The 14,842-nt window shown below is 42.9% G+C and overlaps 1 protein-coding gene across 3 annotated transcripts in view; it reads right to left on the bottom strand.

The window, feature by feature from the left end:
• VWDE (von Willebrand factor D and EGF domains) overlaps window positions 1-14,842 on the bottom strand; it is a 44,930-nt gene that overhangs the window by 1,484 nt on the left and 28,604 nt on the right. Inside the window, exons 17-30 of one of the 3 annotated variants that reach the window (XM_083405298.1) lie at window positions 14,024-14,274; window positions 13,675-13,894; window positions 12,741-12,878; window positions 11,892-12,038; window positions 10,100-10,786; window positions 9,130-9,225; window positions 8,951-9,046; window positions 6,837-6,932; window positions 5,955-6,050; window positions 4,418-4,513; window positions 2,894-2,989; window positions 2,681-2,776; window positions 1,938-2,033; window positions 15-118 (exon numbers count right to left, since the gene is read on the bottom strand). In XM_083405298.1, coding sequence (XP_083261424.1) covers window positions 15-118; window positions 1,938-2,033; window positions 2,681-2,776; window positions 2,894-2,989; window positions 4,418-4,513; window positions 5,955-6,050; window positions 6,837-6,932; window positions 8,951-9,046; window positions 9,130-9,225; window positions 10,100-10,786; window positions 11,892-12,038; window positions 12,741-12,878; window positions 13,675-13,894; window positions 14,024-14,274 — 2,315 coding nt within the window. The remainder of the gene's footprint in view (window positions 1-14; window positions 119-1,937; window positions 2,034-2,680; window positions 2,777-2,893; window positions 2,990-4,417; window positions 4,514-5,954; window positions 6,051-6,836; window positions 6,933-8,950; window positions 9,047-9,129; window positions 9,226-10,099; window positions 10,787-11,891; window positions 12,039-12,740; window positions 12,879-13,674; window positions 13,895-14,023; window positions 14,275-14,842) is intronic. The other 2 variants (XM_083405300.1, XM_083405299.1) reach the window with 2 other exon arrangements.

Below are 14,842 nucleotides of genomic sequence, written 5' to 3'. Positions count from 1 at the left end.
TGTACTATGATTACCTGAATTTTTTTGGCACATGTGACTCCCGTGTAGCCAGGACGACAAGCACATATGTTCGGCAGTATGCATGTACCTCCGTATAGGCATTTCCGGTTGCACGTGGCTGAAACATACATGTGTGCATGTGTTTTAATCTGGCAATCAAAACAAAACCTGTCTGTCGAGGAGAGAGCCCCTGGTGATTCTGCAGCAACTCTTAGGGTGCACAAGCATGTGTTTACATGCTACAGCTCAGCAAGAACAACAACAAAAAGCATTGGTCAGAAAGGCACCTCTCATTCAGTTTCCAAATGGCCCATAAATATACAGCAACAAAGCAACGTTTTCAAGAGTGTGTGGCTCTGCTAATGGCCCAGTCATTTGATGAATGTTGCACTCCTATAAGACGATTAAAAAAATGATATCGCACTCCTCAAAGGCTGTGAAAAAAATGTATGTATTGACTTCCTATGACACAGTGTTGGAGATGCTAATTTTAGATGAGGCTGTAGGGAAATACAGAAGTACTGGGCTGATGACTATATAAAAGAGATATCAGGGTAAACAGACTGCTAACAAATACAACTGTGCAGCTTTCAGGAAAGCTTGATGGTGCAATCCTGTAAAATGGCAGGTAATATGTGGATTGCAGCCTGTTTGCTAGTGGAAGCAACAGCAAAAGGGAGTAGTGTGGATTTTATTTTTGCCAATAATGAAGACTAGGAAAGGAATACACGGCATAGGAATTTAATGTGTAAGGGTGCAATTTTAACTCCAGCTGGTTGAGTTGCCTTAGGAAGAGCAGGAACCACTGTTCAGCTAGGGAAGATGGAGGTACTGTGCAGATGTGGAACGATCTGCCACTGGATGTTCCCTGGCAGAAAGCTCAGCTCTGCTGATGGGCTGGAGGGGGGGAATGAAATGTGTTGGGTGAAAGCACGGAGATGCCATGCTCAAAGCCTCTTCACCTCCCCCAACACACCTGCAGAAATGCTGAGGTTCCGTGCAACAGCCCCGGGCTGGAGAAGTTAATTCCCTCCAGTTGATGACAAGAGGAGGAGGAATAAAGAATGCCCCCTCATTCACCTCCAGCAGTGAAACAACAGGGCAATGGATGCAGAGTCCACAGTGCCAGCAGATCTCTTTGCACAATACTGGAATAGAAATGCTAATTGTGAAAATGTTAAGAGGGAGGTGTTAAATCATCGAATTGTGGAGTTGGAAGAGACACCCAGAGTACAACCCCCTGCAATGCAGGAGTCTCATACATGGCAGATGGCCATCCAGCCTCTGCACTGGAAAAAAAGAAAAAAGTTTCATTGTATTGTTTCAGTTTGAGCTTCAAATATAATGTTAACTTATTCACCAAGGATCTTTTTTTTAAAGAGGATCTTTTTTTTAGTTTCAGGTTTTAGATTTACTTTTAATTTTTTAATGTTATGATCTAGTACAGGGGTGGGGAACTGGAACTGGATCTGACCAGAGGGCTAGATCCCAAAGTAGCTAGCCCTCCAACAAGCCACTTTTGACAGGCGGAAGGGCTCTCTATCTGTCAGTCACCTGATGTTGTGTATGACATTGGCAGGTGACTGAAAAGTCATGCCTCAGCTGCAAAGAAGAAGCCACAGTTTGAATTCAAAAAGACAATACTGAGGTAGATTGTCTGGCTGGGGATAGGGCAGTTTCCTACATTCCATGGAACTGACATTTCTGACCATCAGACATAAAAGCCCTATTGTTTTTAAACATGACTGATTACCCTGGGATGAATGGAAGGTGAGGCAAGAGTACCTGATCTCGCAGCGAATGCTCTCTTTCAAGTTACTTTAATAAAGACCAGTTCATATGGTGCAGCTCTGGATGAACAAGCTATTAAAAGCCCTATAAAAACACCCATGTTCCGTCCCCCCTCCACTGTAATCCAAACATTACATCTGACTCACGTGTTTGACACTGAACTCCTTCCCATCCTGGAGGGCAATGGCAAGTACTTGGTCCAATACATTCACCCCCGTTCCTGCACTTCTGAAGGCATATAGCTGTACAAGAAAGGCATGCGTAGAAAGAGAAGTGTGAATACCCTCAATGGCTCAAAATCTGCGCAAACAATGAACAAATGGTACTGGGAACTGTAAGGTATACCTTTGCTTAATCTACATGCCATGTTGATGTGTTCCCACCCTTGATAGTTTTCTGTGAGCTTAGGCAAATTCTAACGACTGTCTGCTAGTCTTGGTGATGGCATTCGCCGGCTTTTTATATATGAAATTAATGCAACCTAATGTTGACCTCATTTACATTAGTTTAATCAAGCTACAGCCTCATGTCTTCTGGAGGAGAAATGGGAATTTGTCTCCCAGAACTGTGGTAATGCTTCAAAAAGACTGAGGGAGACACTCTGTGCCAGTGAGATACTAAGTTGAGCATTCAAAGCCTGTTTGCTTAAGAACGGAGATAAACAAGGAAATCTGAGCATGCCATTCTGGAGCAGAAGCTAAGACCTGCTTCCATCATTTAGACAGGAAAACCCTCAGGGTCACATTAAGCAGCAGTGGAAAGATGCCCTCCAGTTATAAGCAAATCTAAATTAAATGCTACTTATTGCTGTAGCTTGGACTGAGAGCCTTTTTTATACGCCCAATTTAACAGGCTTCTCCTTTTCCAAGCGGCTGAGAGTAATACATACGAGTGTTACATCTTTTGCCTCTCCAGCCCGATGGGCAGGAACAAACGTTTGGGCCCACGCATCTTCCTCTGTTCATGCATACTGGGTCACAGACACCTGAAACCAAAGGACAACAAGAAAACGCTCAGCACACGCGATTGAGCTGCTGGCATCGCCCCAAGTCGGCGTGTTGAGATGCGAGAGCGTTTTTGTTTTTTTATGAAGCAGTCTTACTTTTTTCACACCGTCGGCCACCATAGCCACCAGGACAGGCGCAAACATTGTTTCTCATGCAGTGGCCGCCATTCTTACAGGCAGGGTTGCAGATGGCTAAAGACAAGAGACAGAGAGAGACGTGAGGCAGTGGTTCGAGTGCTGCATAGCAGAAGGGCCTATTATTTTCATTTTCTTTTCTACAGGGAAAAGGCACCTTAGGAAGGGGTGCGGGATGCGGCCCTCAACTCTTCTGTATTTGGCCCTCCAGATTCTTCGCAGGCCACATCCCCTCATTGGCTCCCCTTCACATCCTGTTTTTGCCAGACTGGAATGTGTCCTTGAACTCTGATCATGCCTCTGGTTTCACAGGATGGAGGGCACAGAGGGGTGTGTGAGCACAAGCACACTAGTGGCCAAAACTGTGGAAACCTTTTGGGAAAAAGTGTATTTCTGAGGTTTGATGCTTCATAACACCTGATTGACTCTCTAAACACTTGTGCTCATTGGCTACATTCAAACGAAGGAAAGCGATTGCATATCAACCTAAGCAAGTTGTGCTTCCATTTTCTGGTCATTTGGCTATAACTTTGGATAGAATACAGATAATTGGACAAACTTCATTGCATTACATTCTTCATTAACTTATCTTTCCATTGATATATAATTTTATGGTATTACTCAAAAAAAGTGTTATGAGCCATCAAACCTCAGAAATATGCTTTTCCCAAAAGGTTTCCACAATTTTTGCCACTAGTGTAAGCTACTCATGTGACCCTCAGAAGGGAATGCCGCCCACGGGGTTTTAAAGGTTCCATGCCCCCAATCTAGTTAGATCTGAAATTCTCGTCATTGAGGGTTGAGAATGGGAGCTGATCGGTTCTCTCCAGCTTCTTAATTAGAACAGCTACTGCTGCTCTGAAGCCTGCGACTACTGACTGTCCACACTTAGGCCTATTCATTCCCCATCAGCACAATCCGATGAAGATCAAAGGTGGGGCAGTGTCCCCTTTTGTGGATCATGTATAAACCGGGTCGTATATGATGAATGGTGTTGGAGTTGAGACCTGCCCCCAGCTGCCCTGCCACAATACGGTTAAAATGGGAAAGGCTGAAACCTGATGGCACTGAAACCCTCCATATGGATCCAGCAGTGCTTCTGCAACAAATTGCTCTCCTTCAGCTCCTACAAATTCTGACCAAGTGCTTGGGTTTGCCCAATGCTCGGACCACGATAAGCTACATTATCCCCACCAGGGGTGTTTTTAGAGCAGTGGTCCATGACACAAATTTGCATGTGCTAATTATATGTTCCGCCAGCACTGGTTTGTGCAGAGTGCCCATAACCGAAATGGATGGAGGCACAGAAGTTGTGGGGTCCACCGCAAAGACGAAGGGGTCACCACCCCATCGCAATGCCCTTTGTGCCTGCTATATGATCCATTTGGAGCCATTCTATCAATCTTTCTTCCTTGAAAAGTAGAAGTGGTGGGGGGAACCATTAATTATTGCACGTTTCTTTTAAAATAAGCACAACAAAATTACCATTCTGGCAATAGGCACCGAAGAATCCATTGGGGCAAAGGCAAATGTTTGGTTTAATACAGGATCCGCCGTTGAGACACACTGGGTCACACACAGCTAGAGAAGACAAGGAGAGAAGAGTATTTCATTTTAAAGGTTAAGTGGAAACACATTTAAGCATGTGTGCCATGTAGCGATCTCATTTCACTGCACACAAATACTTCTTTAAGTCACTTAACTAAGTTGTAATGGGAGAAATAACTGAAGTGCAATTTGCTTTGAACTGTTCTTTGGAAGGAGGGCTGCTATATCTACCAGGCCAAAAGACAAAAGAATAACCTATGCTTATTTGCACAGGTGGCTTATATAAATATATGCTCAGTTAGAAATGCCTTTTCACAACTAGAACGGAAACTGTAATTAACAACAAAACACCCTCCTTTTCCGGGAGAACAAAACACAAGGGAGGGGGGATAGAACAAACAAACAAACAAACAAGAAAAACCCTAGTTGGCTTAAAAGAGGCCAGCTGACAGTCCTACCCAGTGTTTAAAAAATCAGTGAGAACTACAAGAAACTGCATTAAATATTATTAAAGCTGATCTTGCACACATAAGAGGGTATTTGATTTTCAAAGCTATAGCAACCCCTGACTACCCCCACAAGCCTCTCTAGAAGGTTGGAACCCACCTCCCTAAACCCCAGTTTAAACTAGGAAGCCAGGGGCTGCTGAGGGGAGGAGCAGGCAAGAGCTCATGTGGCTTCAGTGGAGAGATCCAAGCAGCAAATTCTCCTTCCATAACTTCCTTAAGTAGGATTGAAGGCTTGACTGTTATTCTGCAGAGGAAGACTGCAGAGGAAGACCACCATGTGGTTCCTACAGAAGCTTTCCAGACAGAAGTTCTTGTGGGAGCCGCTCCCTCTCCATCTCTACCTTAACACTTGTGCGAATAAATCTCTTACCACAACCAGCTTAACGCTGGTCCTTCAAAGCCTGCCTGTAATGGTTCTAGGGGTTGCTCGTGCGTAAGTTGCCGCCACTCCTGGCTGGGTTACCTGGTTGAACCCTTTCTGTCTGGACAGCCTCAAGTTTCGTGGCTGCCTCAGTCGCTGGCAGAATCCGTCAGTGGGCGTTTCTTGAACCTCTTCCAGCATAGAAGCTGTTTGACCCCCAGTCTTCTCCTAGTCTCACTGCGCGGAAGTCTTCTGCGCAAAGAGGGTGTGGGCAGCGGAGTACTCGTACTTTCTCCGCTGGTCTCCGGCGAGGAGTCCTGGAGCCACCTCTCCGATTCCCCCATCTGCCCCCCTTCTCCACTGGTGTTATGCTGATTTCCTTTCCCAGCAGATGGGCTGCTTCTCTCCCTACTGGGACCCTCTCCGGCATCCCTCTGGAGCCTTCTCTCCGCCTCCAGCTCCGATGGCAGTTCCCTGACACTGCCACTTTTCATATCACCAATCGTAATTTCAGCATTTTTGAGCTGATCTTGTCTCTCTTGGTGGCAACGTGTGTGTATGGTTTTACTGAAAATAAATGGCCTTTGGGGATATACTTCTTTACCTGTGCTGCATGTGGGTCCATTCCAGCCAACCCTGCACTGGCAGACATCTGGGGCGAGACATTCACCGCCATTTTCACAGTGCCTGTTGCAAACCACTAAACCAAGCAACCAATGTTTAAGAAACAAAATAAACAGAAGTTAGTAGAGAAAAAAGGGGTTGCTGTCATAGCTTTATTGCATATCTATATACACCCAAATAATTTCCCAGGTTTTGTCTGCAATTGTCTTTCTGCTATGATATTTATTTAATAAGATTTACACACCAATCGATTGTAAAAACAAACCAACCTCAAAGTGGTTTACAAAGAGAAAATAACGAGAACTACACCTCAAGATATTTAGCTGAATCGGGACTTAACCATGCTTAGAACAGGCCTGTTGACATCAAAGAGGTTGCTGTTAGTATGTATTATTCCATCCAAACAGCTAAATAGAAGTCATAGGTGTATTTTTCTGTTTTTTATCATTGCAAAGTATATTGTTGTAACATACTCTGGGACTAAATGGTGAAGAATGGTTATGGAATCAAATAAACAAATGACCTCCAATTAATTTATTCACTGGCTTAGTTTTGAGGGTTTTGGCTGGTGATTTTGGCATTGTTTTCATTTTTTTGTTTTGTTTTATGCTGTATTTTGTGTGATATGGTTTAATTTGGGGGGTTGTTTGTATTATATTATTGATTAGTTGCCTTGAGTTTCTTTGGAAAAATCAGGAAGGTCGGTTTAAAAAAAGCAAACTAATAATTTACTTCTGACAAATTCACCAAGAGATTATTTTGGGGCACAGAACATCAGAAAGGTATAGCACCTCTTATCTATGTGCATCTTGCTACACCAGGATGCTTTGTTTATATGTTTGTCACATATTCCATTACTTACTTGTTTCACAATGTGGACCCACAAACCCATATGGGCAAGTGCAAAGGTTTCTGGTCAGACAGGTCCCTCCATGTTGGCAAGGTGGCTCACAATGTGCTGGAGGTGGAAAGGGAGACTGGTCAAGATATCAGTTCCGAAATCAATTAAAATTAGAAACTTTTAAACAAAAGGTGTAAAAATAGAAAGAAAAGATTTCTACAACACCATTTTTGCATTGGTTACTCGCAAAACTATCATGTTGGGTCCATGTCCCCACCTAGTGGTCAAAAGGCAGGACAACAACTTGTGAAGAAGGAGACTCGCAGAATGCATCTCAGTTCATCCCGCCTTTGAACAAAACCAGTTCAGGTTTGCTTGCGAACCATTTGAAATTGCCATCATCTTGTTAAAGAAACAACTGAAGCTGCTTCTTGGAATATCGAGAATATCCTGGTTTTAGCAGGGATCCAACTTAAGTATGCGTATAAATAGGCATCACTCTGACGATATCAACAGAGACAACACTGGTAAATGTCAGTGCTGAACTCAATCTATGTTTGTTTTTGACAGTGGTCTAAGTAGCTTAATGACAGGAAATGTGCTCCATGGCAGATTTAAGACCCCAAGGGCTATTTCATTTATTTCATTATCATCCTGTGCTTCACAGGCAAGCAATCCCAGGGTGAGTTATATAATCCAAGCAGACCGTATACAGTAAAGCAACACAATATTGAAATGTTGTTGTTTTTTTACAATCTTCCATAACTTACTCCATCTCCTCCTCCTCACCATTAAAACAACTGGCCTACTATATTACTCCTCCTCCTCACCTAGAACCTGGAGGGAGAGCTGGGCCTTTAGCAGGGCTTTTTTCAGCCAGAACACACCTGAACTCAGTTCTGGCCCCTCTCAGGTGGGCTAAGAGAACAAGGGAGGTGTTCACGGTGAGTTCCGGCACCTCTCTTTCCAGAAAAATAGCACTGGCCTTTAGATTATCTATTCTAAAGGAAACATTAATTTGGCCGTGAGGGATATGTTTCACTGAGTACCGTGTATTTAGACAATGTGTCAAAATGTCGGCCATCAATAAAATGACCACCATTGACATCCATCTTTATACATATGAACAGGCATGGGAACTATGATTCAAAAAATATAGGGTCTTTAAGGACAAGTATATGTGTGTATGGATATTGTGTGTATGGATATTGTTAAGATGGAGAGTTGGGAGGTATATTCTGGGTGGTGTGGGGAGAAATTCGATTTTGTTTGCCTTTTACTGAGGAACTTCCTAATTTGCGCTTTTCAATTCAATGCGCGAACCACAATTTGTGTGTCTCCAAATTTAGTGACGCAGTTCTCCAGTCAACTAATGGGTGCAGAAACAAGTGTATTAGGGGAAGTGTGCACACATGATTGAAAATAACATAATTAATGCATTACGTTTAGGAAATTTCCTTCCAAAAGGCATACATTAAAAACTGCATAGGGGGGAGAATGTATGTATTAGGTGAAATCTGTCCTAAAATGCTGGTAAACTTTCATGAGGATTCTTTTTAAAATACAAATTGCTGCAGAAAAGTGAATTGCATTTAAAAGTGGAAAAAATGAGAAACAGAGAAAAAACAATTGACAGATTCATCAATATCCCTACTATACCTTCCCTACACATTTATCACACCAAAAATATAACACAAAGCTGTGATGCAGGGTAGAATTAAGGAAGATGGAATAGGACACAAACAGAACTGAGAAGAGCTTGGGGGTGACTCATGCATGCATTCCAGCCATTCTAAGGCCAGTTACAACAGAACAAATCTTTGCACCAGATACATGGCAGCAAACTGTTAGAACAGAACAAGAGTTGCCTGCCTCATGCAGGGTGCCATTATTGCTATTCTCAGTACAGCTGCAGTTCTTTGGAATACCTTTAGGACCAAGAGTGGTGCACTAGAGTTTCTGCTGTTGTGGGAACATTGTGATAAACACAAAATACAACATTTTCATTTGTTTCAGATGTTTTCTGGTACGAGTGAAATAGCTGACACTGCAACTTCTGAGAATCAATTTTGACACCGACATTCAGCATGCATTTTGGGTCATCCTTTAATTTTAAAAGGACAGCCCAGTGTTACCTTCATCACAGATGGGGCCACTGAATCCGGGGGGGCATTCACATACATTAGGCTGGGTGCATTTCCCATTGTTTTTGCACTCTGGTCGACACAGAGCTGTATAAAACCAACATTAAATTCTTAGATGTACCATTTAATATTATTAAATGCAGAGGGTGCATAAAACAGGCATCACTCACCAGCTTGACAGCTACGGCCGGAGTAACCAGGCTTACACCTGCAAGTATTGGGTGCCACACATTCCATGTTTTCACCACAGTTATGCCTGCATATCGCTATGAGAAAGAAAAAACGGGGGAAATAAGATCAGTAGCTCATCTGGTTTGTGGTATTCACTTTCAATACCGAGCATGCAAAATTAGCTAACAGCATTGACCTTGAAAACGCTATACTTTCCATCAGTTTGTGCAATTATGAAGTTCAAGTTCTTCTGCAACCCCATCACATGTGGCCGCCAGCAGATATGGTGAAACGCAATGATCAGTGAACAGAATGTGCATTTGGGGAGCCATTTGTGCCATTTCTGTGACCTTGTTGATAGTGTTCCTGCTCCCCTCTCCTTCCCCACCATGACTGCTCTTTAGACACAACTCAGCCATGCAAAGTTTCACATAGAACAGCAACTACCCTAAATGTTTCTATACCCCATGCAGCTTGGAAACAGCAAGCTGTCCAGCTCTCCGGTCTGGTTCACACATAACAACAAGCCTTAGCTTGTTTAAGCAAAATCATGAGGTGACCATAAGTTGTTTCACAGATAATCAAACAAAACATGGTTTGTTCCTCCAAAGTTTGTTTCCAGCTGCTCATGCCTCATGTGTTTGTAGTTTGGTGAACCTCTGGAGTGGAGTGCTCAAGCCATGGTAAAGGGTGCTGAGTTCACATATAATCAAAGGTTCCTAAGCCAACAACATAAACATGACTTTACATCATGTTTGTTAACAGTAAACCAATGCTGGGCTGGGTTTACACACAAACCTACCGGTAAGCAACGGATAATAAACCATACTAAACCATACTTTAATAAACCACAGTTTAGCGTTATGTGCATATCAGGCCTCTACCGCCATTGTAAAAGTTCGGCAAGAACTTCTGCTGGAAATAGGATTATGTTGCAACAAAATAGCAAAACATATGTTGCCGCAGTACCTCTACAAATAATACCATCTCCGTAATAACCGAAAGGACAACGACCGCATCTGAAGCTTCCATTTTCACTTGGCTCACAAGGAACCCCGGGGAAACAGGGTGACTCTGCACAAGTGAGTAACAGGGAAACAGTTGACGCAGAGCCTGATTTCCGATCCGTGCCAGGCCTTTGGAGTGTCACAGCAAACCTTTCAAAGGTGGGTTGCAAAGTGCTGTCTTTCGGTTTACCGAATGGCCTTTGGAATTTGTGGCCACTTCCTCCTCCCAGTTCTTTGTTGGTTATTAGTGTCACGTTAGCTTTGCTGCTCAGTGTTATGCTGGCTTCTAGGGGAGAATAGATCTGCTCTCGTGCCACCGTCGTCTTCTCAGGAAATACTGTCTTATTCCTAAGTGGCGTGTCAGATGCGGAGCCTACCGCATCTGCTGCTGACTCTTCCTTTGCGGTGCCAGAATGGATGTTTACAGTACTGGCACCTAATGCATAATCAGGGGATGCACTACTAACAGGCTTTCTCAAAGCTGGGCTCTGGGAAATGAATACATGTGAAGACACAGTTGTTTTGGCTGCAGAAACGGATGGACTGCTGTTGGCTACTTCTGTGGGAATGAAACTTCTGGGAACATCTGTGGGATTAAGAGGGAAGTCTGTGGTATTTGGAACCTCAGCAGTTGACAGTTGCAGGAAACCTGCCAAACAAACAGGAGACAGACACAAGAGCATTATTACAAGATTTACATTTCAAAGAGAATAGTTTTCAAAAAGTAAAAAAAGAAAGTAGACTTCTACATATATCTGGATTTTTCCAGTCGCGCTTGCTGCGGTGTACTTAGCATTAGAAGTCTACTAGAAAAACACACTAGAAGTCTACTAGAAAAACACACAGAACGTTAAACCCAAACAAGAGCTCCCAGAATTGTCGGCGGGGAGCATAAGACATAACGGAGAGTTGGCAGGGAGTGTAAAACATAAACCTGAATTTAATACTCCTTAGCATCTACCTATCAGTAGCCTGCACAAGAAGTGAGCCACAACACAAACCCTTTCCATATTCTTTCCTGTTTTTCAGTCCATCTTCCTTTGGATAATACATTCTCCAAAACCTACAGCCTAAGCAAGATGGATAGAAAAACAGAAAAGAGTGAGGCCAAGAGCTTATGCAAAGTAAGAGTAATGAGAATGAGGCATAAAGGAAGACTAGGGCCTGCAAAAAGTGTTTCAGTGAGGAATGCACCTGCTCAGGATTACAGCCAGCCATGCCAATTATTTATTATTATTATTATTATTATTATTATTATTATTATTATTATTATTATTACCCCGCCCGTCTGGCTGGGTTTCCCCAGCCACTCTGGGTGGCTTCAACGAAAGGTTAAAAATACATCAAAACATCAGTCATTAAAAACTTCCCTAAACAGGACTGTCTTCAGATGTCTTCTAAATGTCAGATAGTTTTTTATTTCTTTGACAGCTGATGGGAGGGCATTCCACAGGGCTGGCACCACTACCAAGAAGGCCCTCTGCCTGGTTCCCTGTAACTTGGCTTCTTGCAGTGAGGGAACTGCCAGAAGGCCCTTGGAGCTGGACCTCAGTGTCTGGGTTGAACAATGGGGGTGGAGACACTCCTTCAGGCAAATGTCATTCCGTTTTCAGAAATGGAATATCCCCAGGAATACAATGCTGTTCATTCTGATGTTCAGAAATCAGAAGGAATTCTAATAATGTTTGCCTCCCACCCAGTTCTTCTATCTTAAAAATATATATGAATAACATAAACCTGAGCTCTTTACTTGCCAGAGACATTTTCATCAGTATGGGCACCAGCAATGCTATTTCCGTGATTATTGCCCACACCGATTTTTTCACTGGGGTCTATTTTGTGATATCCATTTTCTGGAGTCAAACGACCAGAGGGAGCCTTACTTGTTGGTTTTATTCCAGCTGTGACATAAACAAAAGAATGCCCAAATCAAAGGGATAGCAAACCAAAGATAGCTTATTTAAAGGACAGCCAAAGGGTTGCATAAAAAATTGTTAGGCTTTTTGAAAAATGTTCAGTGTTCCAGGTTACAGCCACTGCCAGCCTCACTATTCCAACTGTGGCCAGAAAGATTCTATGCACATCTTCCGCAAGCACACAGAGTAATGGACTGTACAAACAAACATTTAATTGGAAGTTGCTTATATGGGAAAACACATGCAGACACAATTATTTTACCGCGCTGTGCTGATCCTCTCTTGGAAAGTCTTAGTTTCTTACCCAGTAAATGCTGCTATTGTTTTTGTTGTTTGATTCCAACTCCTATCAGCCCCAGTTAGCTCAGACAATTGTCAGGGATGATGGGAGTTATTCCCCCAAAAATCTGGAAGGCAACCGGTTTGGGAAGGCTGACTTAAGTCAATCGTTCAACCTGTCTACCAAAACTTTTCTCATTCAAAACCATGTCTCCTATCCCATATAGACAGAATCAGCTATCAAGCATGAAAGTCCTATGAATTTCTATTATATGGGCAGTATTATTAGACAGGTTTCTGCCTTAGGCACATCCAATATTTTAAGCATGGCTTAGTGCAATGAACAAAACACTTGGAAGTAAAATGAAATATGATTTTTTTGGTGACCAAAAAAGGATAGCTTTTTACCATAACATCTTTTCCCATCTCCGTACAGGCCAGCGGGACATGGACCACAATAATAGGAATCCATAGTATTGAAGCAAGCTACTCCAGGGAAGCATGGTCTGGATTTGCATTCATCAGGGTCTTTTTGGCAATGTCTACCTAAACAGAAAGAAATACATTCGGGCATGCATCAAAGGCCCTTTTCGGGAACTAGTAGCTCACAAAAAAAAAGCCACAAAGATTTTCAAAACAGAAAGCAAACGTTGGTTCATTGCCTAACTCTTGGGAGACAGCAAGCCCTTGATTTTCCAGAAACAAACAAACAAACAAAAATCTGGGATTTTTTATGATGTATTTGTTCTATATACATTTAAGGGAACATGGCCACTTCTGCAGAAAAAACCTCCAGCCTCAGGAAAAGTTATTTGGGATTGATTTCAAACAGCTGTGATGGAGATTCTGAGTTTTGATCATATAGATTCATCTGGACACATATCTCCCCTATTTATTCTTAATGTTTGGTTGTTTCAGATAAGATTTAAGACAAAATGATTTCACGTATATATTTATGCGGAATTTAAAAAATGAATTTTATGTAAAAAAAATTGTTTGTTCTTCTTCTATGCAGTCTGCGGACTAATTCAACAGTACCCTATCCTGTTCCTATACCCTATCCTGTTCTGAGTAGGCATGTATAGGATTGCACTGTGCTTTCTAACTCCTTATTCTAGCTTCCACTGTAATCCGCAAACCACACAAGCTTTTTGAAAGCCAAGCTTTCACCCCTCTTCCTCATTGGCTTTAACTGGCCTGAAGAGGCGTACGCGAAGATCTAACTCAGTGATGCTTGAAAAATATTTGTTCTGCTTAAATAAACCTCACAGTAAACTGGAGCCTGAAATCATGCATGTAATTGAATTATTGTTATGTAAATGTAGAATAAGTGACAATTCACCCTGCAGCCCAGGTGTACATTCACAGCGGAAGCTATTTATTCCATCAAAACATCTGCCAAGGCCACAGGGGTTGGATGCGCAGTCATTGGTATTCACTTGACAAAGGTCACCTTCAAATCCTGGCATGCAGATGCACAGATATTTCCCACTTCCAGGAGGGAAATTGGTATCCGTCACACAGGACCCTCCATTTAAGCAGTCACATGGTTTCACGCTGACCTACAAAACACGGCCAATAAACAGCAGGCTATAATTACTCTTGAATGGGATATTCCATTTGCAATGGAGCTCTTGTCATGGCTGCATGATAGCAATTAGCGTTGGCTATTTGACCACAATAGTTATTACCTCGATTGCAACTTTGGTTTCGGCACTGCAGTCGTCCGTTATGAAAAAGGTAAACAGCTCAGGCTTCTTCGACAGTGCCTTCCATATCAGGAGTCCAGCGGGAGAAAGACTGGCACCTGGCGGGCCAGAATTCAATAAGAAAGCGACGGCAGAGCCTTCTGCGTCCGTCGCTGAGAACTGATACACAAAATCCTCCCCATAAAAGGTCTGCAGCCTTTCTTGCATATTTTGAAATACAGGAGGCTGGTTGTCTGAAATGAAATAAATGGAACAGCCACAAAGTGAGAAATATGAAAAACGGATGACATCAGGAAGATTTTTATCTATTCCCCACCTACTCACATAGCCACTGTTAGGGGCCTATACCAAATGTGCACCTGACCGCAGTGCTTTACTTGATCCCATATCATAGAGCTGTTGTTGGAAGAGAGCATGAGGATCACCTAGTGCAACCCTCTGCAATGCAGGAATCTTTTACCCAATGTGGGGCTCAAACCCACAGCCCTGAGATTAAGAGTCTCGTTCTCTACCGATGGAGATATCCTCTTGTGCTTTTTCATTAAGCATTGCAGTAAGTCAGCCTTCCCCAACCTGGTGCCTTACAGATATTGTCAGATACCAAGTCCCATCACCCCTGACCATTGGCCATGCTGGCTGGGCCTGATGGGATTTGGGGGTCCAACTGCACCTGGGGGTTGTCAGGTTGAGGAAAGTTGTGCAATCAGTCCATGACACTGGCTCTAAGCATCTGCTGAAAGGGATTTCACTGGGGTGTGTGAGCTCCTGCACAACGTGGTTTCCTGCTTCCCACTTGCCTGT

This window comes from Podarcis tiliguerta (genome assembly GCF_965153285.1).
Source record: "Podarcis tiliguerta genome assembly, chromosome: 12".
Lineage (NCBI taxonomy): Eukaryota > Metazoa > Chordata > Lepidosauria > Squamata > Lacertidae > Podarcis > Podarcis tiliguerta.
This window is presented reverse-complemented; position numbering and strand designations above follow the sequence as displayed.